At 48.7% G+C, this 22133-nt stretch overlaps 1 protein-coding gene across 3 annotated transcripts in view; it reads right to left on the bottom strand.

Moving 5' to 3' along the window:
- The window catches only part of LOC143788384 (vitamin D3 hydroxylase-associated protein-like), a 207515-nt gene that overhangs the window by 28878 nt on the left and 156504 nt on the right, over nucleotides 1–22133 (bottom strand). For all 3 annotated transcript variants that reach the window (XM_077278037.1, XM_077278036.1, XM_077278038.1), the window contains exons 9-10: nucleotides 2779–2876; nucleotides 2377–2476 (exon numbers count right to left, since the gene is read on the bottom strand). In XM_077278037.1, the coding sequence (XP_077134152.1) occupies nucleotides 2377–2476; nucleotides 2779–2876 (198 nt within the window). The remainder of the gene's footprint in view (nucleotides 1–2376; nucleotides 2477–2778; nucleotides 2877–22133) is intronic.

The raw sequence follows: 22133 nt of genomic DNA on the forward strand, positions 1-22133 counted from the left end.
TCCGGGTCCAAGGTCAACCAGGACAAGTGTGTGAGTCTCTGGCTGGGAGGCGGGGATCCCACGTTTGATCTTCCGGACACCCTCCCCGAACCCCAAGAACATGCCAAAGTCCTAGGCATCGAATTTGGCCAGGGTGATTACCCCACGAAAAACTGGGAAGGCAGAATCAAGGGTGTCGCCCAAAAAGTGGACCAATGGAAGGGTTGGTCTTTGACCCTGAGGGAAAGGGTTGACCTGTGCAAAGCTTTCCTGCTCCCCTTGTTAATCTACCTGGGCAGCGTCTGTGTCTTGCCGGAGCCTCTCTGGACACGGGTCTACAGTCTGTTCTTCCAGATGTTATGGGGGAATAGACTAAACCTAGTCAAACAGGAGGTCACTTATCGCACGAGGAGACTAGGGGGGTTGAATATGGTGAACCCCGTGGTGTTTCTAGTGAACACCTTTTTGAAAGTTAACGTGGCAAACCTCTGGAAAGAGAGGGGTCCTCCGTGGGTATTCTCCTGCAAGGGATGGTTTCAGCCTTTCTTCCAGGAATGGGAGACAGGGGGAAGATTGAAGGATCTTCGCACACCGCACGGGCATCTCCCGGCTTATGTTACCCTGGCTCTGAAGATGATGCGCCGGTGGGGTCTGGGAATGTGGGAAGTGAGGTCCCTCCCGAGGAAACTCCTCGACATGCGGGTCTTGCTTTCGCATTTTCAGAGACCATTGGTCCTCAGGGACTGCCCGAGTCGGGATCTAGAGGTTGGGTTAAGTTTGTTAAATTCTAGTAGGATCCCCAAGAAGTATTGGGACTTGACTTGGCGCTGCTTCCATGGTAAGTTGTATGTGAGGGACAATTTGAAGCACAGGAGCTCCGTGGACAGGAATTGTCCCCGTGAGGATTGCGCTACCATGCTGGAAAGCATGGAGCACTTCCTGCTTCATTGTCCCTTTAATACAGAGGTGTACAACAGGGTGGGTGCTTCCATTTGTTGGCCGCGGCTGGCCACTCTGTCCTATGCCGAGTGGGCCTATGGAGCGTTCAGAGACCTCGGGAGAAGGGACCGAGCCACTTTATTTTTAGTCAGCGCAGTGGTCAGGTACTTCACGTGGAACGCACACGTTTTAGTTACGACGCAGAGTAAAATCCTCCGTGTAGATGAAGTTTGTAGCAGCATCCTAGGTGCCCTGGTGAAGGTGCGTTCTCTGGAGTGCGAAAGACTGGGTGCCCGGAGGGCGGCCCATCTCTGGAGGGGTTTCTCCTTCGGGGTGCCTTAGTCCGTTAGCGCTCCTATATCCTGGTGGTGGGCTGATGTCTTTACACCCTAGATTTTTGTTTTGTATTTCTGTTCCTTGAATAGAAGGTTTGCAGGCATCGAACTTGAGCCTTGGGTGGTGAGTATGTAGGTTGTGTTCTGTGATGTTGGTTTTTGTATATATTGTATATAGTGTATTGTATATATTGTATATAGTGTGTATAATAGAGGGTCTTAGTTAGGTTGGGTGGGGGGATTGGGGGGTTCAACGGCGGTGATAAGAGACTGATCTGGCCTGGCCCAGGCCCCGCCTGGGGAAAAACTTTGGGGCCTGATCCTAGCTCGGATAATTCCTGAACTTTGTGGCCAGAGCTGGATCAGGGGTGGCGGGATAGATAGAGTAGGTGTGTGTGTGTATATATATATATATTTAAAAAAAAAAAAAAATTAAAAAAAAAAAAATAAAAATTAATGAAAATATAATTTAAAAAAATATATAAAAAAAAAATAAAAAAATTTGTACACTGTATTGTATTTAGGTTTGTTGTGGGGTGAATGTGGTGGTGTAAGGGGGTGGCTGTAAAGTGAGGCAGTGGGACCAGTAGGGTTTTGTTGTGTTTGCGGTGTTGTATAGTGTTTGGTTTAGTATAATGTGTTTATAGTGTATATATTGTATATAATATTGTATATAGGATGGTGTGGATGTAGTTGGGGTTGTATATAGTAGTATGAATGAAGCTGGGCCGGGGGTCTTATATGATTTTATACTATTTATTATGTAAAATTTTTACAGGGGTATTCATGTAGTTATGAGTATTTTGTTTGTTGTCTTTTAGTTTTGCTTTATTTATTTTTATTGGAATTTTTCTTTCTCGTCCCTGATTTGTAGGTCATGAACTTTCTCCATTTTGGTTCCATTTCTGGTTTATTTCTTTGTGATTTTTGTCGTTTGTTGTCGTCTGATTGGAGCTTTGTTCTTATGTTTTGTTCTGTGGTGTTTTATTTGTAATGTATCTTGGTTATTGTCATGTAAAGTATTTTTATTTTATTTAATAAAAGACCTGGAGGATAATATGTAACAGCAGAATAGTGAGTGCAGCTCTGGAGGTGACTGGAGAAGCTAATTTCATGTCCTCACCATGGATCTCATAAAGAATGACACCATTTTCTTTGCGATGTTGGGGATCTTGTACAGGAGCAGCTGCTGCTTCAAGTTCGGGTCCACAATGTCGGGGCGGCTGCAAAACAGAAGAATCAGATTATATATACGTAACGTTTTATAAACCGGAGAGAAGATCCCGAACCTCGGAGGACGCGGTCCGAATACTGAATGAGAGAGGAAATCCTCACATTACCTCACATTACCCACCTCTGTCCAGTAACCCAGAGAACACGACTCTCAGGCCTTGGTAACGCTCTCTGTCCGCCTCACGTATCCCCCACATATAATATTTTAAATGCTGAACATAATGGGGGTCTATCAGGGTTCCACATAGACCCCCATCGTGTCCAGTGTGCATCACCATCATTTTCAACTCACAATTTTTCTGCAAGAGTCGTTCCTCCATCTGCAAAAAATCCTCGTATACATAACTCATTCAGGGCGTACTCTGTCCTCGGGGGAGTAAACGGGACCAACTGCGGAGAGAAGGGAATCACAGGGGTCAGTAATACTCCCATCCTCCTCACTAGCACCACCCTATCCTCCTCACCAGCACTACCTCATCCTCCTCACCAGCACTACCTCATCCTCCTCACCAGCACCACCCCATCCTCCTCACCAGCACTACCTCATCCGTCTCACCAGGACCACCTCATCCTCCTCACCAGCACCACCCCATCCTCCTCACCAGCACCAGGCCATCCTCCTCACCAGCACCACCCCATCCTCCTCACCAGCACTACCTCATCCTCCTCACGAGCACCACCTCATCTTCCTCACCAGCACCACCCCATCCTCCTCACCAGCACTACCTCATCCTCCTCACCAGCACTACCTCATCCGTCTCACCAGGGCCACCTCATCCTCCTCACCAGCACCACCCCATCCTCCTCACCAGCACCACCCCATCCTCCTCACCAGCACCACCCCATTCCTCCTCACCAGCACCACCCCATCCTCCTCACCAGCACTACCTCATCCTCCTCACCAGCACCACCTCATCCTCCTCACTAACACTACCTCATCCTCCTCACCAGCAACCCATCCTCCTCACCAGCACTACCTCATCCTCCTCACCAGCATCACCCCATCCTCTTCACCAGCACTACCTCATCCTCCTCACCAACACCACCCCATCCTCCTCACCAGCACCACCCCATCCTCCTCACCAGTACTAACTCATCCGTCTCACCAGGACCACCTCATCCTCCTCACCAGCACCACCCCATCCTCCTCACCAGCATCACCCCAATCCTCCTCACCAGCACCAGCCCATCCTCCTCACCAGCACTACCTCATCCTCCTCGTGAGCACCACCTCATCTTCCTCACCAGCACCACCCCATCCTCCTCACCAGCACTACCTCATCCTCCTCATGAGCACTACCTCATCCGTCTCACCAGGACCAGCTCATCCTCCGCACCAGCACCACCCCATCCTCCTCACCAGCACCACCCCATTCCTCCTCACCAGCACCACCTCATCCTCCTCACCAACACTACCTCATCCTCCTCACCAGCACCCCATCCTCCTCACCAGCACTACCTCATCCTCCTCACCAGCACCACCCCATCCTCTTCACCAGCACTACCTCATCCTCCTCACCAGCACCACCCCATCCTCCTCACCAGCACCACCCCATCCTCCTCACCAGCACTACCTCATCATCCTCACCAGCACCACCATCCTCCTCACCAGCACTACCTCATCCTCCTCACCAGCATCACCCCATCCTCCTCACCAGCACCACCTCATCCTACTCACCAGCACCACCCCATCCTCCTAACCAGCACCACCTCATCCTCCTCACCAGCACCACCTCATCCTCCTCACTAGCACCACCCCATCCTCCTCACCAGCACTACCTCATCCTCCTCACCAGCACCACCTCATCCTCCTCACCAGCACCACCCCATCCTCCTCACCAGCATCACCCCATTCCTCCTCACCAGCACCAGCCCATCCTCCTCACCAGCACCACCCCATCCTCCTCACCAGCACTACCTCATCCTCCTCACGAGCACCACCTCATCTTCCTCACCAGCACCACCCCATCCTCCTCACCAGCACTACCTCATCCTCCTCACCAGCACTACCTCATCCATCTCACCAGGACCACCTCATCCTCCTCACCAGCACCACCCCATCCTCCTCACCAGCACCACCCCATTCCTCCTCACCAGCACCACCCCATCCTCCTCACCAGCACTACCTCATCCTCCTCACCAGCACCACCTCATCCTCCTCACCAACACTATCTCATCCTCCTCACAAGCACTACCTCATCCTCCTCACCAACACCACCCCATCCTCTTCACCAGCACTACCTCATCCTCCTCACCAACACCACCCCATCCTCCTCACCAGCACCACCCCATCCTCCTCACCAGTACTACCTCATCCGTCTCACCAGGACCACCTCATCCTCCTCACCAGCACCACCCCATCCTCCTCACCAGCATCACCCCATTCCTCCTCACCAGCACCAGCCCATCCTCCTCACCAGCACCACCCCATCCTCCTCACCAGCACTACCTCATCCTCCTCGTGAGCACCACCCCATCCTCCTCACCAGCACTACCTCATCCTACTCACCAGCACTACCTCATCCGTCTCACCAGGACCACCTCATCTTCCTCACCAGCACCACCCCATCCTCCTCACCAGTACCACCCCATTCCTCCTCACCAGCACCACCCCATCCTCCTCACCAGCACTACCTCATCCTCACCAGCACCACCTCATCCTCCTCACCAACACTACCTCATCCTCCTCACCAGCACCCCATCCTCCTCACCAGCACTACCTCATCCTCCTCACCAGCACCACCCCATCCTCTTCACCAGCACTACCTCATCCTCCTCACCAGCACCACCCCATCCTCCTCACCAGCACCACCCCATCCTCCTCACCAGCACTACCTCATCCTCCTCACCAGCATCACCCCATCCTCCTCACCAGCACCCACATCCTCCTCACCAGCACTACCTTATCCTCCTCACCAGCACCACCTCATCCTACTCACCAGCACCACCCCATCCTCCTCACCAGCACCACCCCATCCTCCTCACCAGCACCACCTCATCCTCCTCACCAGCACCACCCCATCCTCCTCACCAGCACTACCTCATCCTCCTCACCAGCACCACCTCATCCTCCTCACCAGCACTACCTCATCCTCCTCACCAGCACCACCTCATCCTCCTCACCAGCATCACCCCATCCTCCTCACCAGCACTACCTCATCCTCCTCACCAGCACCACCATCCTCCTCACCAGCACTACCTCATCCTCCTCACCAGCATCACCCTATCCTCCTCACCAGCACCCCCATCCTCCTCACCAGCACTACCTCATCCTCCTCACCAGCACCACCTCATCCTACTCACCAGCACCACCCCATCCTCCTCACCAGCACTACTTCATCCTCCTCACCAGCACCATCTCATCCTCCTCACCAGCACCACCCCATCCTCCTCACCAGCACTACCTCATCCTCCTCACCAGCACCACCTCATCCTCCTCACCAGCACCACCCCATCCTCCTCACCAGCACTACCTCATCCTCCTCACCAGCACCACTATCCTCCTCACCAGCACTACCTCATCCTCCTCACCACCACCACCTCATCCTCCTCACCAGCACTACCTCATCCTCCTCACCAGCACCACCATCCTCACCAGCACTACCTCATCCTCCTGACCAGGCACCACCTCATCCTCCTCACCAGCACTACCTCATCCTCCTCACCAGCACCACCTTCCTCCTCACCAGCACCACCATCCTCCTCACCAGCACTACCTCATCCTCCTCACCAGCACCACCTCATCCTCCTCACCAGCTCTACCTCATCCTCCTCACCAGCACCCCCATCCTCCTCACCAGCACCTCCATCCTCTTCACCAGCACATCCCCATCCTCCTCACCAGCACATCCCTATAATCCTCACTAGCACCTCATTCTCCTCACCAGCACCTCCATCCTCCTCACCAGCACTCCCTCATCCTCCTCTCCAGCACCTCCATCCTCCTCACCAGCACCCCTATCCTCCTCACCAGCACCCTCCATCGTCCTCACTAGCACCCCATCCACCTTACCAGCAGCACCCCATCCTCCTCACTATCTCCCCCCCATACTCCTCACAGCACCCCCATCCTCCTCACCAGCACCCTCTATCGTCCTCATTAGCACCCCATCCACCTCACCAGCAGCACCCCATCCTCCTCACTATCTCCCCCCCATACTCGTCACAGCATCCCCGTCCGCTCAGCCTATTTTGTATCTTACACATAATACTTACACATAATGTGTGGCTAACCTCCCAAAATTGGGCTTATGTCCTTATACATTTCAGGGACAGAACAAAATCTTTCAAAAATATTTTCACCTCTTTCTCTTCATTACTAAAGATTTTAATAAATCTCACAACATCGATATTTTTGCAATCTTACAAAGAGGTAAAAGCTCCAGCCACTCACTGTCTGCTTCCATTGTAGGTTTTCCTCAGGAACCTCTTTGGTGCCCCCTCTCAGAATCTTAATTTCTGGTCATCTGCCTGTTCCTTGAGATTCTTATTATTGGACTAGTTTCTTCGTATTCGCTAACATTGACCCCTGGGAATATCTCTTTTGAGGGGGACTAGGTGGTTGCTCTCTAATCTGAGTAGAGAGTTGGGTTTTCTGTATGTGCAAGTCTCCAGAAGTCCAGTATCCGTTCTAATCAGAACATCCAAAAGGGGCAGACATGTGGTATCACATTCAAAGGTTCATTTCAGGCAAACATGATTGCTGGTAACACCATCAACCAAAGTTTTGAATTCATCAGGTGTACCTTTCCAGATGACAAAAATATAATCTATAAAGTGGACCCTTTAGAAATAACCATGGTCACTGACTTACCTATAAACAGACAGGGGAAGCCCTTGTGTCTACAAGAATTGCATGTTGAATTCAGGTGACGCTGGGTCACTGCAGTTACATTAAGCCAGCTCAGATAGTATGTCTCCTGTTAATCCCTTTTATTTTCAGTAACTGTTTATGCTGTATTGTTTTGTTCCCCTTGTAAAATCTTTTGTATATGTTTTTATAAGAACTGCCTCCCTTTGGATTAAACATACAATTTAATAGTTCTGCTCCTTCTGTTCTGTAAACTACACCTCAAAGCCATACGTTACCTTAATTGGTGACCAATTGTCTAAAAACGGATTGGTGGTGGCGGCGAGTAGTCTGGGGCTCGCTTGGAGTTAGCAGTGACCGTACGGGGGTATACACACCTATTCCATGTGTTGGAATCCGGAGTTGTATACACCATACGCTCACTGTTAGTTTTCCGATAACCAGCCTAGTAATGCGAGCAGCCTGCAGTCTTCTCTGTTGATCGTCGGCCAATCGTGTAATTGTCCGGAAGATGGGGCAGCATGGAGCTGTTCACTCCAAAGATCACAGCGGGTGGTATTCTTGACCTTCCCATCTTCCAGCACCCAGCCTGCATAGGACTCCTGGTGCTGCCATACCGGTGATCGGACTGGCTACATCAGCCTTGTTTGCCCTGAGAGGCAGAAGATGACCCCACACATGAGACGCCAGTGCAGCCATTCTTTTTGGGGGTGGGGTGGTTGGGAGAGCCCGTGAGAATTTGCAAGCAGTTAATGTGGGCCACACCATTACTGTGGGGCTTTAGGGCACTGGCGCAGAATGTACTCTCATGCACCATGACTTTGTGTTACCGGAGGAACTCATTCCTGGGAAGATCCTGACTGTCATCAGGTATGGGGAGCGTTCGCCATCGCTTACCCATGGCCCAGGTTTTTCTGGATTAGGGAGTGGGCAAGGGAATAAGGGCAGTGGGGGTGTCAGAGAATCTATCCACAAATGTGTTGTTGGAAACTGATCTGGGTTGGTTGGTTGCCCGATACAGCCCTAACAACCCTCCCAGATCTGATATGTCATGTGATGCAAGTGTCAATACTGTCAATGTCATGCATGATAAAAATGTGTGTTGTGATAAAGGAGAACTCAGCCACATCACACTGTGGGGTGACGACGCTGAGAATCCCCTAAAAGGAGTCAGCATAAGTGCTAAGGGCAATGGGAGCAGGCCCGGAGATCATAAAGCAAGTGGTCCCGTGCAGCTGATCAGTATCACAATGGACTGTGACATGGCCGGAGGTAGCTGCCCCATGATTGGCATGGCTTCAGAAATAATAAGAAAGGATGGGCAAAAGCACAGGAATCATAAGGTAGGTGGTCCTATGCAGCTGACCAGTGGCACGATGGACCATGAAGTTGGATCGCCCCCAGGTGCAGGGCAGTGGGGTACTCGGTACCGGGTCCCTCTGCCTCAGTTCTGGGGATGTCACGGTGGCCCGACGCGGTCCGAGGCCCTGCTAAGGGGCGCCCAATTAAAGGTGATGGAAGTTTGTCAAGTGTTCGTGACGCCACCTGTGGTGTTCGGTCGGAGTGACCGACGCTGCTAGGGGTCCGCTGGGGTGATGGAATGGCAGCTAGATGGTATACCCTCCCACAGGTGAAGTATGTCCCCAAGGCTTCCCTTGATGAGTAGATGGTAATAGTGTAGGTCGCGGTAAATAACGAAGACACAGGGTTGCAGTCTCTTTACCTTTTACTGTAGAGTTCAGCATCCACAATCCAGAGCACTGCTAACAGGGCAAGCTGAGACCGGCCGGTCCGAAGGCACATCCAGAGTTCCCTTTGCAGGTGGAAATCAGTGCCTTCCTACTAGCGCCTGTGTGTTGTAGTACTTCCCTGCTGAGCACCACGGGATAGTCCTCACAACTGTTGTGTCTGTTTCTGTTTCTCTCTCTCTCCGTCCCCCAGATGGTATGGATAGGACGCACCTGTATGACGGGGTAGGCCTGGAGCTATTTTATAGGGACCCTAGAGATGCCCCTCTCCCACAATTGCCTCCGTTGTCTTCATTAGGTTAAAGGTTGGGCAGCCAACTTGGAATTAACTGTCCTGCCGTAGTTTTAAGTAATGCGTAGAGCCCAATACTTCCTCAGTGTTCCAGCCACTGGCTACGCGCCTCAGAAGGATGTTGCCGATCTTAAGGCAGGACTCCTCCTGGTATTATCTCCTTGTGCTGTGATCTCGTTTCTCACTCTCCACAATATACTTCGCTTCTTGTCCTTTCTTAGGATGCTGCCGCAATGAAGTGCAGGAGCGGCTCCGTAATGATCTGTCTCGTGCTAGGCCACTGTCAGGATCCCACCCCTGACAGGTCCTCCCTGGGTCTCCCCAGTCAGCTTTCTGTCCTAACTTCCTATCCGACTCCCAGTTTTACCAGAGTGTGAGGAGTGGCCTAATACATAGAACCCTTTGCTCCCCCTGGTGGCCGGAGTGCGAAGTGTAGTGTGTGACTGTGATACCTGGTCAGGTGAACTCCTTTAGTGCCATCAGACGTAACATCACTCCCCCTGGTGGAAGAGCGACAAAACTGCACGACCAGGACTCTGGGGCGCTGTAATGTGACCAGTGGTAGCTGCCCCACAGTTATCCCAGTTTCCAAGGTAAAAAGGAGGCCAGAGAAGGTCTTATTCCCAGCCCGTCTGGGGTGTGGGAAGGTATGTCCTACAGCTGGGCAGAGTGAGGGAAATGTGTGTCTCACTGTCTATCAGGAGGATGGGAAAAAGGAACCCTGAGTCTGTCAGAGAAGTGGGAAAATTGAACCCAGAGTTGGTCAGGGTGATCGAAAAGCAGGATCCACAGTTGGTCTGGGTGGTGGGCAGGTGTGTCCCACAGCCTGCTGGACAAATAGGAAAGTGTTGTTATCCCCCAGGGAGACAGCCTGTCCAGGCGCTGTCACCAGTGGCCCAAGAACCCATAGCGCAGGTAACGACCTGTTTTCTGCACCCTCATCATCCAGCGGGATAACAGGACCAGTAACTTACCCATAACAGTTCCCAGAGATTAGGACCTTAGCGTCACTTTTTGCTACCTCTAGCCAGGAGTCCCAGACCTGTCGGATGAAGCTGAGTAACTCACTGGAGAAGACCATCTCTGAATCCCCAACTGAGAGGGTATTATGGGATCCAGGAAGGGTGGGCCATAAGGTAGGTTTAAGAGGTGATCTGTAAATTAACCCTATACTACCTTAAAAAGGGGAAGGTATTCTAGAAAATATTTTTTAAAGTCCTTGAAATCCCTCTTATCCCCCTCCCTTTTTCTTCCCTCTCCCATTTGCCATGACAAAACAGGAGCTAGCACTCAAAGCTGCCTTTATGTAAAATGGAAGTGCACAGCGAGATTTGAACCATCTTAATTACAATGCATGGCGTCCTATTGATGCCCAGGTGACTGAAGAGGACGCGTATTGTACATAGACAGGAAAAGGCTTGTTAGGTTGTAGCCGATTAAAGAAAAGTCTCACTTTAGAAACAGCCATGGTTGCTGAGCTTACCCATAAACAAGACCCTGGAAGCCATGTTGTCCACAAGAATTGCATGTTGTTGAGATGACGCTGGGTCACTGCAGTTACAATAAATCAGCAGTGTGTCTCCAAAAGAAAATATAGAATATTGGAAATTCTATATATCCGATATCAATGAGACGTACACTTTTAGCATCGGGCTAACTAGGGAAAAATATCCATATTTTCATGTTGCTATAATCCCCACCAAAAGGTCCCAAATCCATAGGGGTCATATAACCACCAGCAGCTAGGCCAAGTTTGGTCTCTACGTATAGATAAAATACCAGTGCAAAATATGACATCAGTCTCGACCTTCTGTGATCGCTCTATGAGGAGTTTGTTATGGTTTCCAATGGCAAGGAAACATCAGAAGCATAGAATAAACGGACAAGCTCTTGGGTGATGGAAACTAGAGCTGACCGCGATGCTAAACCTACACACCACACTAGAAGTAGCCAGGGGGCATTCCTGCGTTGTCTCTAGATGCCGCGCGCCAGCCGGAGAACTAACTACCCCTGGTAGAAGAAAACACAGTCCTGGCTTGCCTCCAGAGAATGTCCCCACAGGAGATAGCAGCCCCCCACATATAATAACGGTGAGAGCAGATGAAAAGACACACGTAGTATGAAAGCAGATTTAGCACAGAGAGGCCCGCTAACTAAATAGCAGAAAGATACAACAGAGGACTTCGCGGTCAGCTGCAAAACCCTTCAAAACACCATCCTGAAATTACCTTAACTCATGTGACAACTCATGCCACTGGAGTGGTAATTTCAGCCCAACAAGAGCTTCCAGCTGCAGAGATTCACATAAGTGCAAACTGGACAAAACATACAAAAATAGACTTAAGGACGAAAGTGTCCAACTTAGCTGAGCAGAAAACTGGGAGCAGGAACATGCAACAGAATCGCTCTGGATACATTGATGGCCAGCATTAGAATGACTGAGGAGCAAGGTTAAATAGGATACTCCCACATCCTGATAGGAACAGGTGAACTGAAAAGGCAAAGCTTGCAGGACACCAGTACCACAAGAGACCACCGGGGGAGCCCACGAACCGAATCACAACAGTACCCCCCCCTTAAGGAGGGGGCACCGAACCCTCACAAGAACCACCAGGGCGATCTGGATGAGCCCTATGAAAGGCACGGACCAAATCAGAAGCATGAACATCAGAAGCTGTAACCCAAGAATTATCCTCTTGACCGTAGCCCTTCCATTTCACCAGATATTGAAGTCTCCGTCTGGAAACACGGGAGTCCAAGATTTTCTCCACCACGTACTCCAATTCACCCTCAACCAGCACAGGAGCAGGAGGCTCAACAGAAGGCACAAGTGGTACCTCATACCTCCGCAATAATGACCGATGGAAGACATTATGGATAGCAAAGGATGCTGGGAGGTCCAAACGAAAAGACACAGGGTTAAGAATTTCCAAAATCTTATAAGGACCGATGAACCGAGGCTTAAACTTAGGAGAAGAGACCCTCATAGGGACAAAACGGGAGGACAACCACACCAAGTCCCCAACACGAAGACGAGGACCAACACGACGATGGCGATTAGCAAAACGTTGAGTCCTCTCCTGGGACAACTCCAAATTGTCCACCACCTGCCCCCAAATACGATGCAACCTATCCACCATGGTATCCACTCCAGGACAATCCGAAGACTCCACCTGACCAGATGAAAAACGAGGATGGAACCCTGAATTGCAAAAGAAAGGGGAGACCAAAGTGGCAGAACTGGCCCGATTATTAAGGGCAAACTCAGCCAACGGCAAAAAGGAGACCCAGTCATCCTGATCAGCAGACACGAAACACCTCAAATAAGTCTCCAAGGTCTGATTAGTACGTTCCGTCTGGCCATTTGTCTGGGGATGAAATGCAGACGAAAAAGACAAATCAATGCCCATCCTGGCACAAAACGCCCGCCAAAATCTGGACACAAACTGGGATCCCCTGTCGGAAACGATATTCTCCGGAATACCATGCAGCCGAACCACATTCAGAAAAACAGGGGCACCAACTCAGATGAGGAAGGCAGCTTGGGCAAGGGCACCAAATGAACCATCTTAGAAAAGCGGTCACACACCACCCAAATGACGGACATCTTCTGAGAAACAGGGAGATCAGAAATAAAATCCATAGAGATGTGTGTCCAAGGCCTCTTAGGAACAGGCAAGGGCAACAACAACCCACTAGCCCGAGAACAACAAGGCTTGGCCCGAGCACAAACATCGCAAGACTGCACAAAAGTAAGCACGTCCCGAGACAGGGAAGGCCACCAGAAGGACCTAGCCACCAAATCTCTGGTACCAAAAATTCCCGGATGACCTGCCAACGCAGAAGAATGAACCTCCGAGATGACTCTATTGGTCCACTCATCCGGCACAAACAATCTACCAGGCGGACAACGATCAGGCCGATCCGCCTGAAACTCTTGTAAAGCACGTCGCAGGTCTGGGAAGACAGCAGACAATATCACCCCATCCTTAAGTATACCCGTAGGTTTAGAATCACCAGGGGAATCAGGTTCAAAACTCCTAGAAAGGGCATCCGCCTTCACATTCTTAGTACCTGGCAGATACGAAACCACAAAATTAAACCGGGAGAAAAACAACGACCAGCGCGCCTGTCTAGGATTCAGACGTCTGGCCGACTCAAGATAAATCAAATTTTTGTGATCAGTCAAGACCACCACCTGATGTTTAGCACCCTCAAGCCAATGACGCCACTCCTCGAATGCCCACTTCATCGCCAAAAGCTCCCGATTACCGACGTCATAATTTCGCTCGGCGGGCGAAAATTTTCGAGAAAAGAACGCACAAGGTCTCATCACTGAACAATCTGAACTTTTCTGCGACAAAACCGCCCCCGCTCCGATCTCGGAAGCATCAACTTCCACCTGAAAAGGAAGAGAAACATCAGGCTGGCACAACACCGGAGCAGAAGAAAAACGGCGCTTAAGCTCCCGAAAGGCCTCCACAGCAGCAGGAGACCAATCTGCAACATCAGCACCCTTTTTAGTCAAATCAGTCAAAGGCCTGACAACGCTAGAAAAACCAGTTATGAATCGACGATAAAAGTTAGCAAAGCCCAAAAATTTCTGAAGGCCCTTAAGAGAAGTCGGTTGCGTCCAGTCACAAATAGCCCGAACCTTCACAGGATCCATCTCAATAGAAGAGGGGGAAAAAATGTACCCCAAAAAAGAAATCTTCTGAACCCCAAAAACACACTTTGAACCTTTAACAAACAGAGAATTGGTCCGCAAAACCTGAAAAACCCTCCTAACTTGTTGAACATGAGATTCCCAGTCATCCGAAAAAATCAAGATATCGTCCAAATACACAATCATAAATTTATCCAGATATTCACGGAAAATATTGTGCATAAAAGACTGAAAGACCGAAGGGGCATTTGACAGACCAAAAGGCATCACCAAATACTCAAAATGGCCCTCGGGCGTATTAAATGCGGTTTTCCACTCATCCCCCTGCTTAATTCGCACCAAATTATACGCACCGCGAAGATCAATCTTAGAGAACCACTTCGCCCCCTCAATGCAAGCAAATAAATCTGTCAGCAATGGCAAAGGATACTGATACTTGACTGTGATCTTATTCAAGAGTCTATAATCAATACAAGGTCTCAAAGAACCATCGCTTTTAGCTACGAAAAAGAACCCCGCTCCAAGAGGAGACGAAGAAGGACGAATATGTCCCTTTTCCAAGGACTCCCTAATATACTCTCGCATGGCAGCATGTTCAGGTACAGACAGATTGAATAGACGACCCTTAGGAAATTTACTGCCAGGGATCAAATCTATGGCGCAATCGCAATCTCTGTGAGGAGGAAGAGAATTAAGAGTAGATTCCTCAAAAACCTCACGATAATCAGACAAAAACTCAGGAATTTCAGAGGGAATAGATGAAGCAATGGAGACCAAAGATGTGTCCCCATGATTTCCCTGACATCCCCAGCTTAGTACAGACATTGTTTTCCAGTCAAGGACTGGGTTATGAGTTTGCAACCATGGCAATCCCAGCACCAACACATCATGTAGATTATAGAGTACAAGGAAGCGAATCACCTCTTGATGGTCTGGAGTCATACGCATAGTCACTTGTGTCCAGTATTGTGGTTTATTACTAGCCAATGGTGTAGAATCAATACCCTTTAAAGGTATAGGAACTTCCAGAGGCTCTAGATCAAACCCACAGCGCCTGGCAAAGGACCAATCCATAAGACTCAAAGCAGCGCCAGAATCCACATACGCATCCGCAACAATAGAAGATAACGAACAAATTAGAGTTACAGACAAAATAAACTTGGACTGCAAAGTGCCAATAGCAGAGGATTTATCAACTTTCTTTGTTCGTTTAGAGCATGCTGATATAACATGAGTAGAATTTCCACAATAGAAGCACAAATGATTTTTGCGCCTATAAATCTGTCGTTCGCTTCTGGACAGAAAGCTATCACATCGCATACTCTGTGGTGCCTCTTCAGAAGACACCGCCAACTGGTGCACAGGTTTGCGTTCCCGTAAACGCCGATCAATCTGAATTGCCATTGTCATGGACTCATTCAGACCAGTAGGCGCAGGAAACCCCACCATGACGTTTTTTACAGCATCAGAGAGACCTTCTCTGAAAATTGCCGCCAGAGCGCACTCATTCCACTGAGTAAGCACAGACCATTTTCAAAATTTTTGGCAATACATTTCGGCTTCATCTTGCCCCTGAGAGAGGGCTATTAGGGCTTTCTCAGCCTGAATCTCCAAATTTGGTTCCTCATAAAGCAACCCCAAAGCCAGAAAAAACGCATCCACATTGAGCAACGCAGGATCCCCTGGTGCCAATGAAAATGCCCAATTTTGGGGGTCACCCCGCAGTAAAGAAATAACAATTTTTACTTGCTGGGCAGGATCTCCAGCAGAATGAGATCTCAGCGAAAGAAACAATTTACAATTGTATTTAAAATTTAGAAAACAAGATCGATCTCCAGAAAAAAACTCCGGTATAGGAATTTTAGGTTCAGACCGAGGAGCATGTAACAAAAAATCTTGTATATTCTGAACTTTAGAGGCAAGATTATACAAATTGGTAGCCAGACTCTGGGGATCCATATTTCAACAGATAAAGTCTGAGCCATTCAGGGGTTAAGAGGAGAGGAAAACAGGAGACTGCAATTAGAGCTGGAGTGCAACTTCAGAGGAAGGAAAAAAAAAAAGGTTTCACACAGTTCCTTTTCTCTCCTGCTTCAGCCTATAGATTAAACATTTGGGCTGGCCATACTGTTATGGTTTCCAATGGCAAGGAAACATCAGAAGCATAGAATAAACGGACAAGCTCTCGGGTGATGGAAACTAGAGCTGACCGCGATGCTAAACCTACACACCACACTAGAAGTAGCCAGGGGGCATTCCTGCGTTGTCTCTAGATGCCGCGCGCCAGCCGGAGAACTAACTACCCCTGGTAGAAGAAAACACAGTCCTGGCTTGCCTCCAGAGAATGTCCCCACAGGAGATACCAGCCCCCCACATATAATAACGGTGAGAGCAGATGAAAAGACACACGTAGTATGAAAGCAGATTTAGCACAGAGAGGCCCGCTAACTAAATAGCAGAAAGATACAACAGAGGACTTCGCGGTCAGCTGCAAAACCCTTCAAAACACCATCCTGAAATTACCTTAACTCATGTGACAACTCATGCCACTGGAGTGGTAATTTCAGCCCAACAAGAGCTTCCAGCTGCAGAGATTCACATAAGTGCAAACTGGACAAAACATACAAAAATAGACTTAAGGACGAAAGTGTCCAACTTAGCTGAGCAGAAAACTGGGAGCAGGAACATGCAACAGAATCACTCTGGATACATTGATGGCCAGCATTAGAATGACTGAGGAGCAAGGTTAAATAGGATACTCCCACATCCTGATAGGAACAGGTGAACTGAAAAGGCAAAGCTTGCAGGACACCAGTACCACAAGAGACCACCGGGGGAGCCCACGAACCGAATCACAACAGGAGTTATTGCATAAATTGGGATTTCATAAAATCATGAAGCGCTGAGACCAGCCCACAACCGGGCCCATGTGAGGTCATCACGGGTGGTGTGGGTGGCACTCAGGGTCTGATAAAGATCAAGCTCAATTATGACCAGCGCTCCTGTAGAGAGTTACATATCAGGTATGCATCAATGCCGTTTATTAAACAGCCTCAAGTGTAGCGATCTCCTTCGGCTAAACTGAATCATCTCTGTGATTGGTGGAGTAAGTTCTTCTGTTATCCCTTTTATTTTCTGTAACTGTATATGCTGTATCTGTTCTTTCTGTTCTTTAACAGTGCCTCAAAGCCATAAGCTACCGTATTTGGGGTCCGGAAACGGATTGGTGGTGGCAGCGAGTAGTCTGGGGTTGTCAGAGTTAGCTGTGATTGTCCCGGGGTGTGTACACCTATTCCATGTGTTGGCATCCGGAGGTGTATACACCATACGCTCACCGATCGTTTTCCGATAACTGGCCTAGTAGTGCGAACAGGCTGTGGCCTTCTACATTGATCGTCGGCCAATCATATAATTGTCCAGACAATAGGGGGCAGCAGAGGGCTGTTTGCTCCAAAGATCACAGCGGGTGGTACTCGTGACCTTCCCGGCCTGTGATCTTGCAAATGTGTGTGATAAAGAAATTCCTGAGAAATTATTCTTGACACCCCTCATAGACAAAAAGCATTTTATCACCTCCAGTCCTTTATCGTCTGGGATTGATGAGTATATTAATAGCCTTGACATCAGGATTCGAACCCAGCAGCTCTTGTGCACTAGCTCTTCCTTCTGAGCTCTTCAGCTGGCTGGATAGTTCCTTGCTAAGCCAGATACTAGTGGGTCGCCCCGCCTGGACCGTGGGGTACTCAGCACCGGGTCCTGCGGTGTTCACAGGAAGATGTCACGGTGGCGACCCGGTCCGTGGCCCTGGGTGCCCATGTAAAAGGGGAAGGTCTTTAAAGGGAATAAAGTTTGTGTTCGTGACGCCACCTGTGGTATTCGGTCAGTGGGGACTGACGCTGCTTTAAGGGGTCCTCTGGGGTGATGTTATGGCAGCTAGATGGTATAACTTCCCACAGGTGAAGTATATCCCCAGGGCTCCCGGTGTGTAGATGGAAGATGGTGAGGAGTGCAGTAAAGAATCAGGACCCAGGTTTGCAGTCTCTTTACCTTGGTTTACTGTCGACTTCAGGTAGCCACAGTCCAGGGCACCGGATCACAGGGCAGGCAGGGTCCGGCCAGCTTGAAGGCAAGTTAGGAGTCCCCTTACCCAGGTGGAAATCAAAAGCCTTCCTCTAGCACCGTGGTGGTGTAGTCCCTTATGACTTAAAGCTCCACATAAGGTCCTCACAGATGTTATCTCTCTCGCTGTCCCCTGGGAAGGATAGGACATAACCCGTAAGACTGGTGGCTTGAGGCTGTTTATAGGATATCTAGCATGCCCCGGCCTTGGAGGGGTGTCACCGTGCCTCCTGGGTGTTAGTTTGGACAGGTAACGTGGAGTTCAGCTGTCCTGCCGGTCTCTGATGTAAGCCATAGAGGTCCTTACAACCTCAGTGTTCCAGCTACAGGTCTCTGCGCCTGGTCGGGGCTGGTCTCCCCCTGGTATCCTCTCCTGTGCTTTGCTCTCCTGTATGCTCTCTGCAATGTATTCAGCTTTCTCAATGTCTCTTTCCAGGAACAGCTGCACTGCGGCTCCACTGCTCCGTAAAACCCTTCTGCTGCCTCAAACTGATCCAGTCAGTCTCCTGACTGGACCTTCCTGGAACTCACTAACTTTCCCTCCAAACTACCCTTTATATATATATGGGGAGTCACCTAGCAAGTAGGATCAAAAGCTCCCCCTGGTGGCCTGGAGTGTGAATGTGTTTCATGTTTGTGGTACCTGGTTGCAGTTATCCCTTCTTGCCTTCAAGAGTAACATCACTCTCCCCATGAGGAAAGCAATGCTACTGTGACGACCAGGACCCTGGGGCGCCACACTAGTACCTGTGATCTCCTCATTGAACACCCTAGTTACATCTGGCATTGCACATAATTGCAACATTATTGAGCTCACAGCCTTTAAAACGAACCTGTCACCCCCAAAATCGATGGTGAGGTAAGCTCACCGGCATCAGGGGCTTATCTCCAGCATTCTGTAATGATTCTGTAATGCTGTAGATAAGTCGCCGATGTAACCTGAAAGAGGAGAAAAAGACGTTAGATTATACTCACCCAGGGGCGGTCCGATCCGATGGGCATCTCAGGTCCGGTACAGTGCCTCCCATCTTCATTCCATGACGTCCTCTTCTGGTCTTCATGCCGCGGCTCCGGCGCAGACGTACTTTGTCTAGTACTGCAGTGCGCAGGCGCCAGTAAGGTCAGAGAGGCCCAGCTCCTGCGCACTGCATTACTTTGCTCTGCCCTCAACAGGGCAAATCAGTACGCCTGCGCCGGAGCCGCGGCACGGAGACCAGAAGAGGACGTCATGGAATAAAGATAGGAGGCGCCGGAGCGGACCTGAGACGCCCATCGGACCGGACCGCAGCAGGAATGCCCCTGGGTGAGTATATTATAACCTCTTTTTCTCCTCTTTCAGGATACATCGGGGCTTATCTACAGCATTACAGAATCATTACAGAATGCTGGAGATAAGCCCCTGATGCCGGTGAGCTTACCTCACCAGCGATTTTGGGGGTGACAGGTTCCCTTTAATTAAGCTGTCCTTCCTCCTGCTTATCCTCCAAACCACACTGTTGTTCCCATGTACTGAACCCTGGCTATTCCTGACTATGCTACCTGCCGGTGCTGCTCCTAGTGGTTGCAATATCACTACTCCAACTCAGGTCAGTTCATAACAGATTAATCTCACACACAAAATAGAGTCTGTTGCAGCCGAACTGAGTCAAAAAGTCGCTGAACTTTAGAATTTTGGTGCCACATACTAAGAAAAGTTTTCTAAGGTGCAAAAACAGGGGTTGGGTCAGAAAAATAAATTACAGAGTTACAGAGGCAACTTCTGGATTTGCAAAACTCAGGCCCAGAATCAAATGCCGCTGCCCACAAAGTTCGGTGGGGATCGTCACCCTTACCGTGGATTCCTTAACCCCTTTACCCCCAAGGGTGGTTTGCACGTTAATGACCGGGCCAATTTTTACAATTCTGACCACTGTCCTTTATGAGGTTATAACTCTGGAATGCTTCAACGGATCCTGGTGATTCTGACATTATTTTCTTGTGACATATTGTACTTCATTATAGTTGTAACATTTCTTTGATATTACCTACGTTTATTTGTGAAAAAAATGGAAATTTGGCAAAAAGTTTGAAAATTTCGCAATTTTCCAACTTTGAATTTTTATTCCCTTAAATCACAGAGATATGTCACACAAAATACTTAATAAGTAACATTTCCCACATGTCTACTTTACATCAGCACAATTTTGGAACCAACATTTTTTTTTGTTAGGGAGTTATAAGGGTTAAAAGTTGACCAGCAATTTCTCATTTTTACAACACCATTTTTTTTTAGGGACCACATCTCATTTGAAGTCATTTTGAGGGGTCTAAATGATGGAAAATAACCAAGTGTGACACCATTCTAAAAACTGCACCCCTCAAGGTGCTCAAAACCACATTCAAGAAGTTTATTAACCCTTCAGGTGTTTCACAGGAATTTTTGGAATGTTTAAATAAAAATGAACATTTAACTTTTTTACACAAAAAATTTAATTCAGCTCCAATTTGTTCTATTTTACAAAGGGTAACAGGAGAAAATGGACCCCAAATGTTGTTTTACAATTTGTCCTGAGTACGCTGATACCCCATATGTGGGGGTAAACCACTGTTTCGGCGCATGGCAGAGCTCGGAAGCGAAGGAGCGCCATTTGACTTTTCAATGCAAAATTGACTGGAATTCAGATGGGACGCCATGTCACGTTTGGAGAGCCCCTGATGTGACTAAACATTGAAAACCCCCACAAGTGATACCATTTTGGAAAGTAGACCCCCTAAGGAACTTATCTAGATGTGTGGTGAGCACTTTGACCCATTAAGTGATTCACAGAAGTTTATAATGCAGAGCCGTAAAAATAAAAAAATCATATTTTTTCACAAAAATGATTTTTTCGCCCCCAATTTTTTATTTTTCCAAGGGTAAGAGAAGAAATTGGACCCAAAAAGTTGTTGTCCAATTTGTGCTGAGTACGCTGATACCCCATATGTGGGGGTAAACCACTGTTTGGGCGCATAGCAGAGCTCGGAAGGGAAGGAGCGCTATTTTACTTTTCAATGCAAAATTGGCTGGAATTGAGATGGGACGCCATGTTGCGTTTGGAGAGCCCCTGTGTGCCTAACCATTGAAACTCCCCACAAGTGACACCATTTTGGAAACTAGACCCCCTAAGGAACTCATCTAGATGTGTTGTGAGAGCTTTGAACCCCCAAGTGTTTCACTACAGTTTATTACGCAGAGCCGTGAAAATAAAAATTCTTTTTTTTCCCCACAAAAATTATATTTAGCCCCCAGTTTTGTATTTTCCCAAGAGTAACAGGAGAAATTGGACCCCAAAAGTTGTTGTCCAATGTGTCCTGAGTACGCTGACACCCCATATGTCGGGGTAAACCCCTGTTTGTGCGCACGGGAGAGCTCGGAAGGGAAGGAGCACTGTTTTACTTTTTCAACGCAGAATTGTCTGGAATTGAGATCGGAGGCAATGTCACATTTGGAGAGCCCCTGATGTGCCTAAACAGTGGAAACCCCCAATTATAACTGAAACCCTAATCCAAACACACCCCTAACCCTAATCTCAACTGTAACCCTAACCACACCCCTAACCCTGACAAACCCCTAACCCTAATCCCAACCCTATTCCCAACTGTATATGTAATCCAAACCCTAACCCTAACTTTAGCCCCAACCCTAGCTTTAGCCCCAACCCTAACCCTAACTGTAACCCTAACCCTAGCCCCAACCCTAACCCTAACCCTAACCCTAGCTCTAACTCTAACCCTAACCCTAGCCCTAACCCTAGCTCTAACCCTAGCCCTAACCCTAACCCTAATGGGAAAATGGAAATAAATACATTTTTTTAATTTTTTAATTTTTCGTAGCTAAGGGGGTGATGAAGGGGGGTTTGATTTACTTTTATAGCGGGTTTTTTAGCTGATTTTTATGATTGGCAGCCGTTACACACTAAAAGACGCTTTTTATTGCAAAAAATGTTTTTTGCGTTACCACATTTTGAGTGCTATAATTTTTCCATATTTTGGT

Source organism: Ranitomeya variabilis, chromosome 8, assembly GCF_051348905.1.
Source record: "Ranitomeya variabilis isolate aRanVar5 chromosome 8, aRanVar5.hap1, whole genome shotgun sequence".
Taxonomy (NCBI): Eukaryota; Metazoa; Chordata; class Amphibia; order Anura; family Dendrobatidae; genus Ranitomeya; species Ranitomeya variabilis.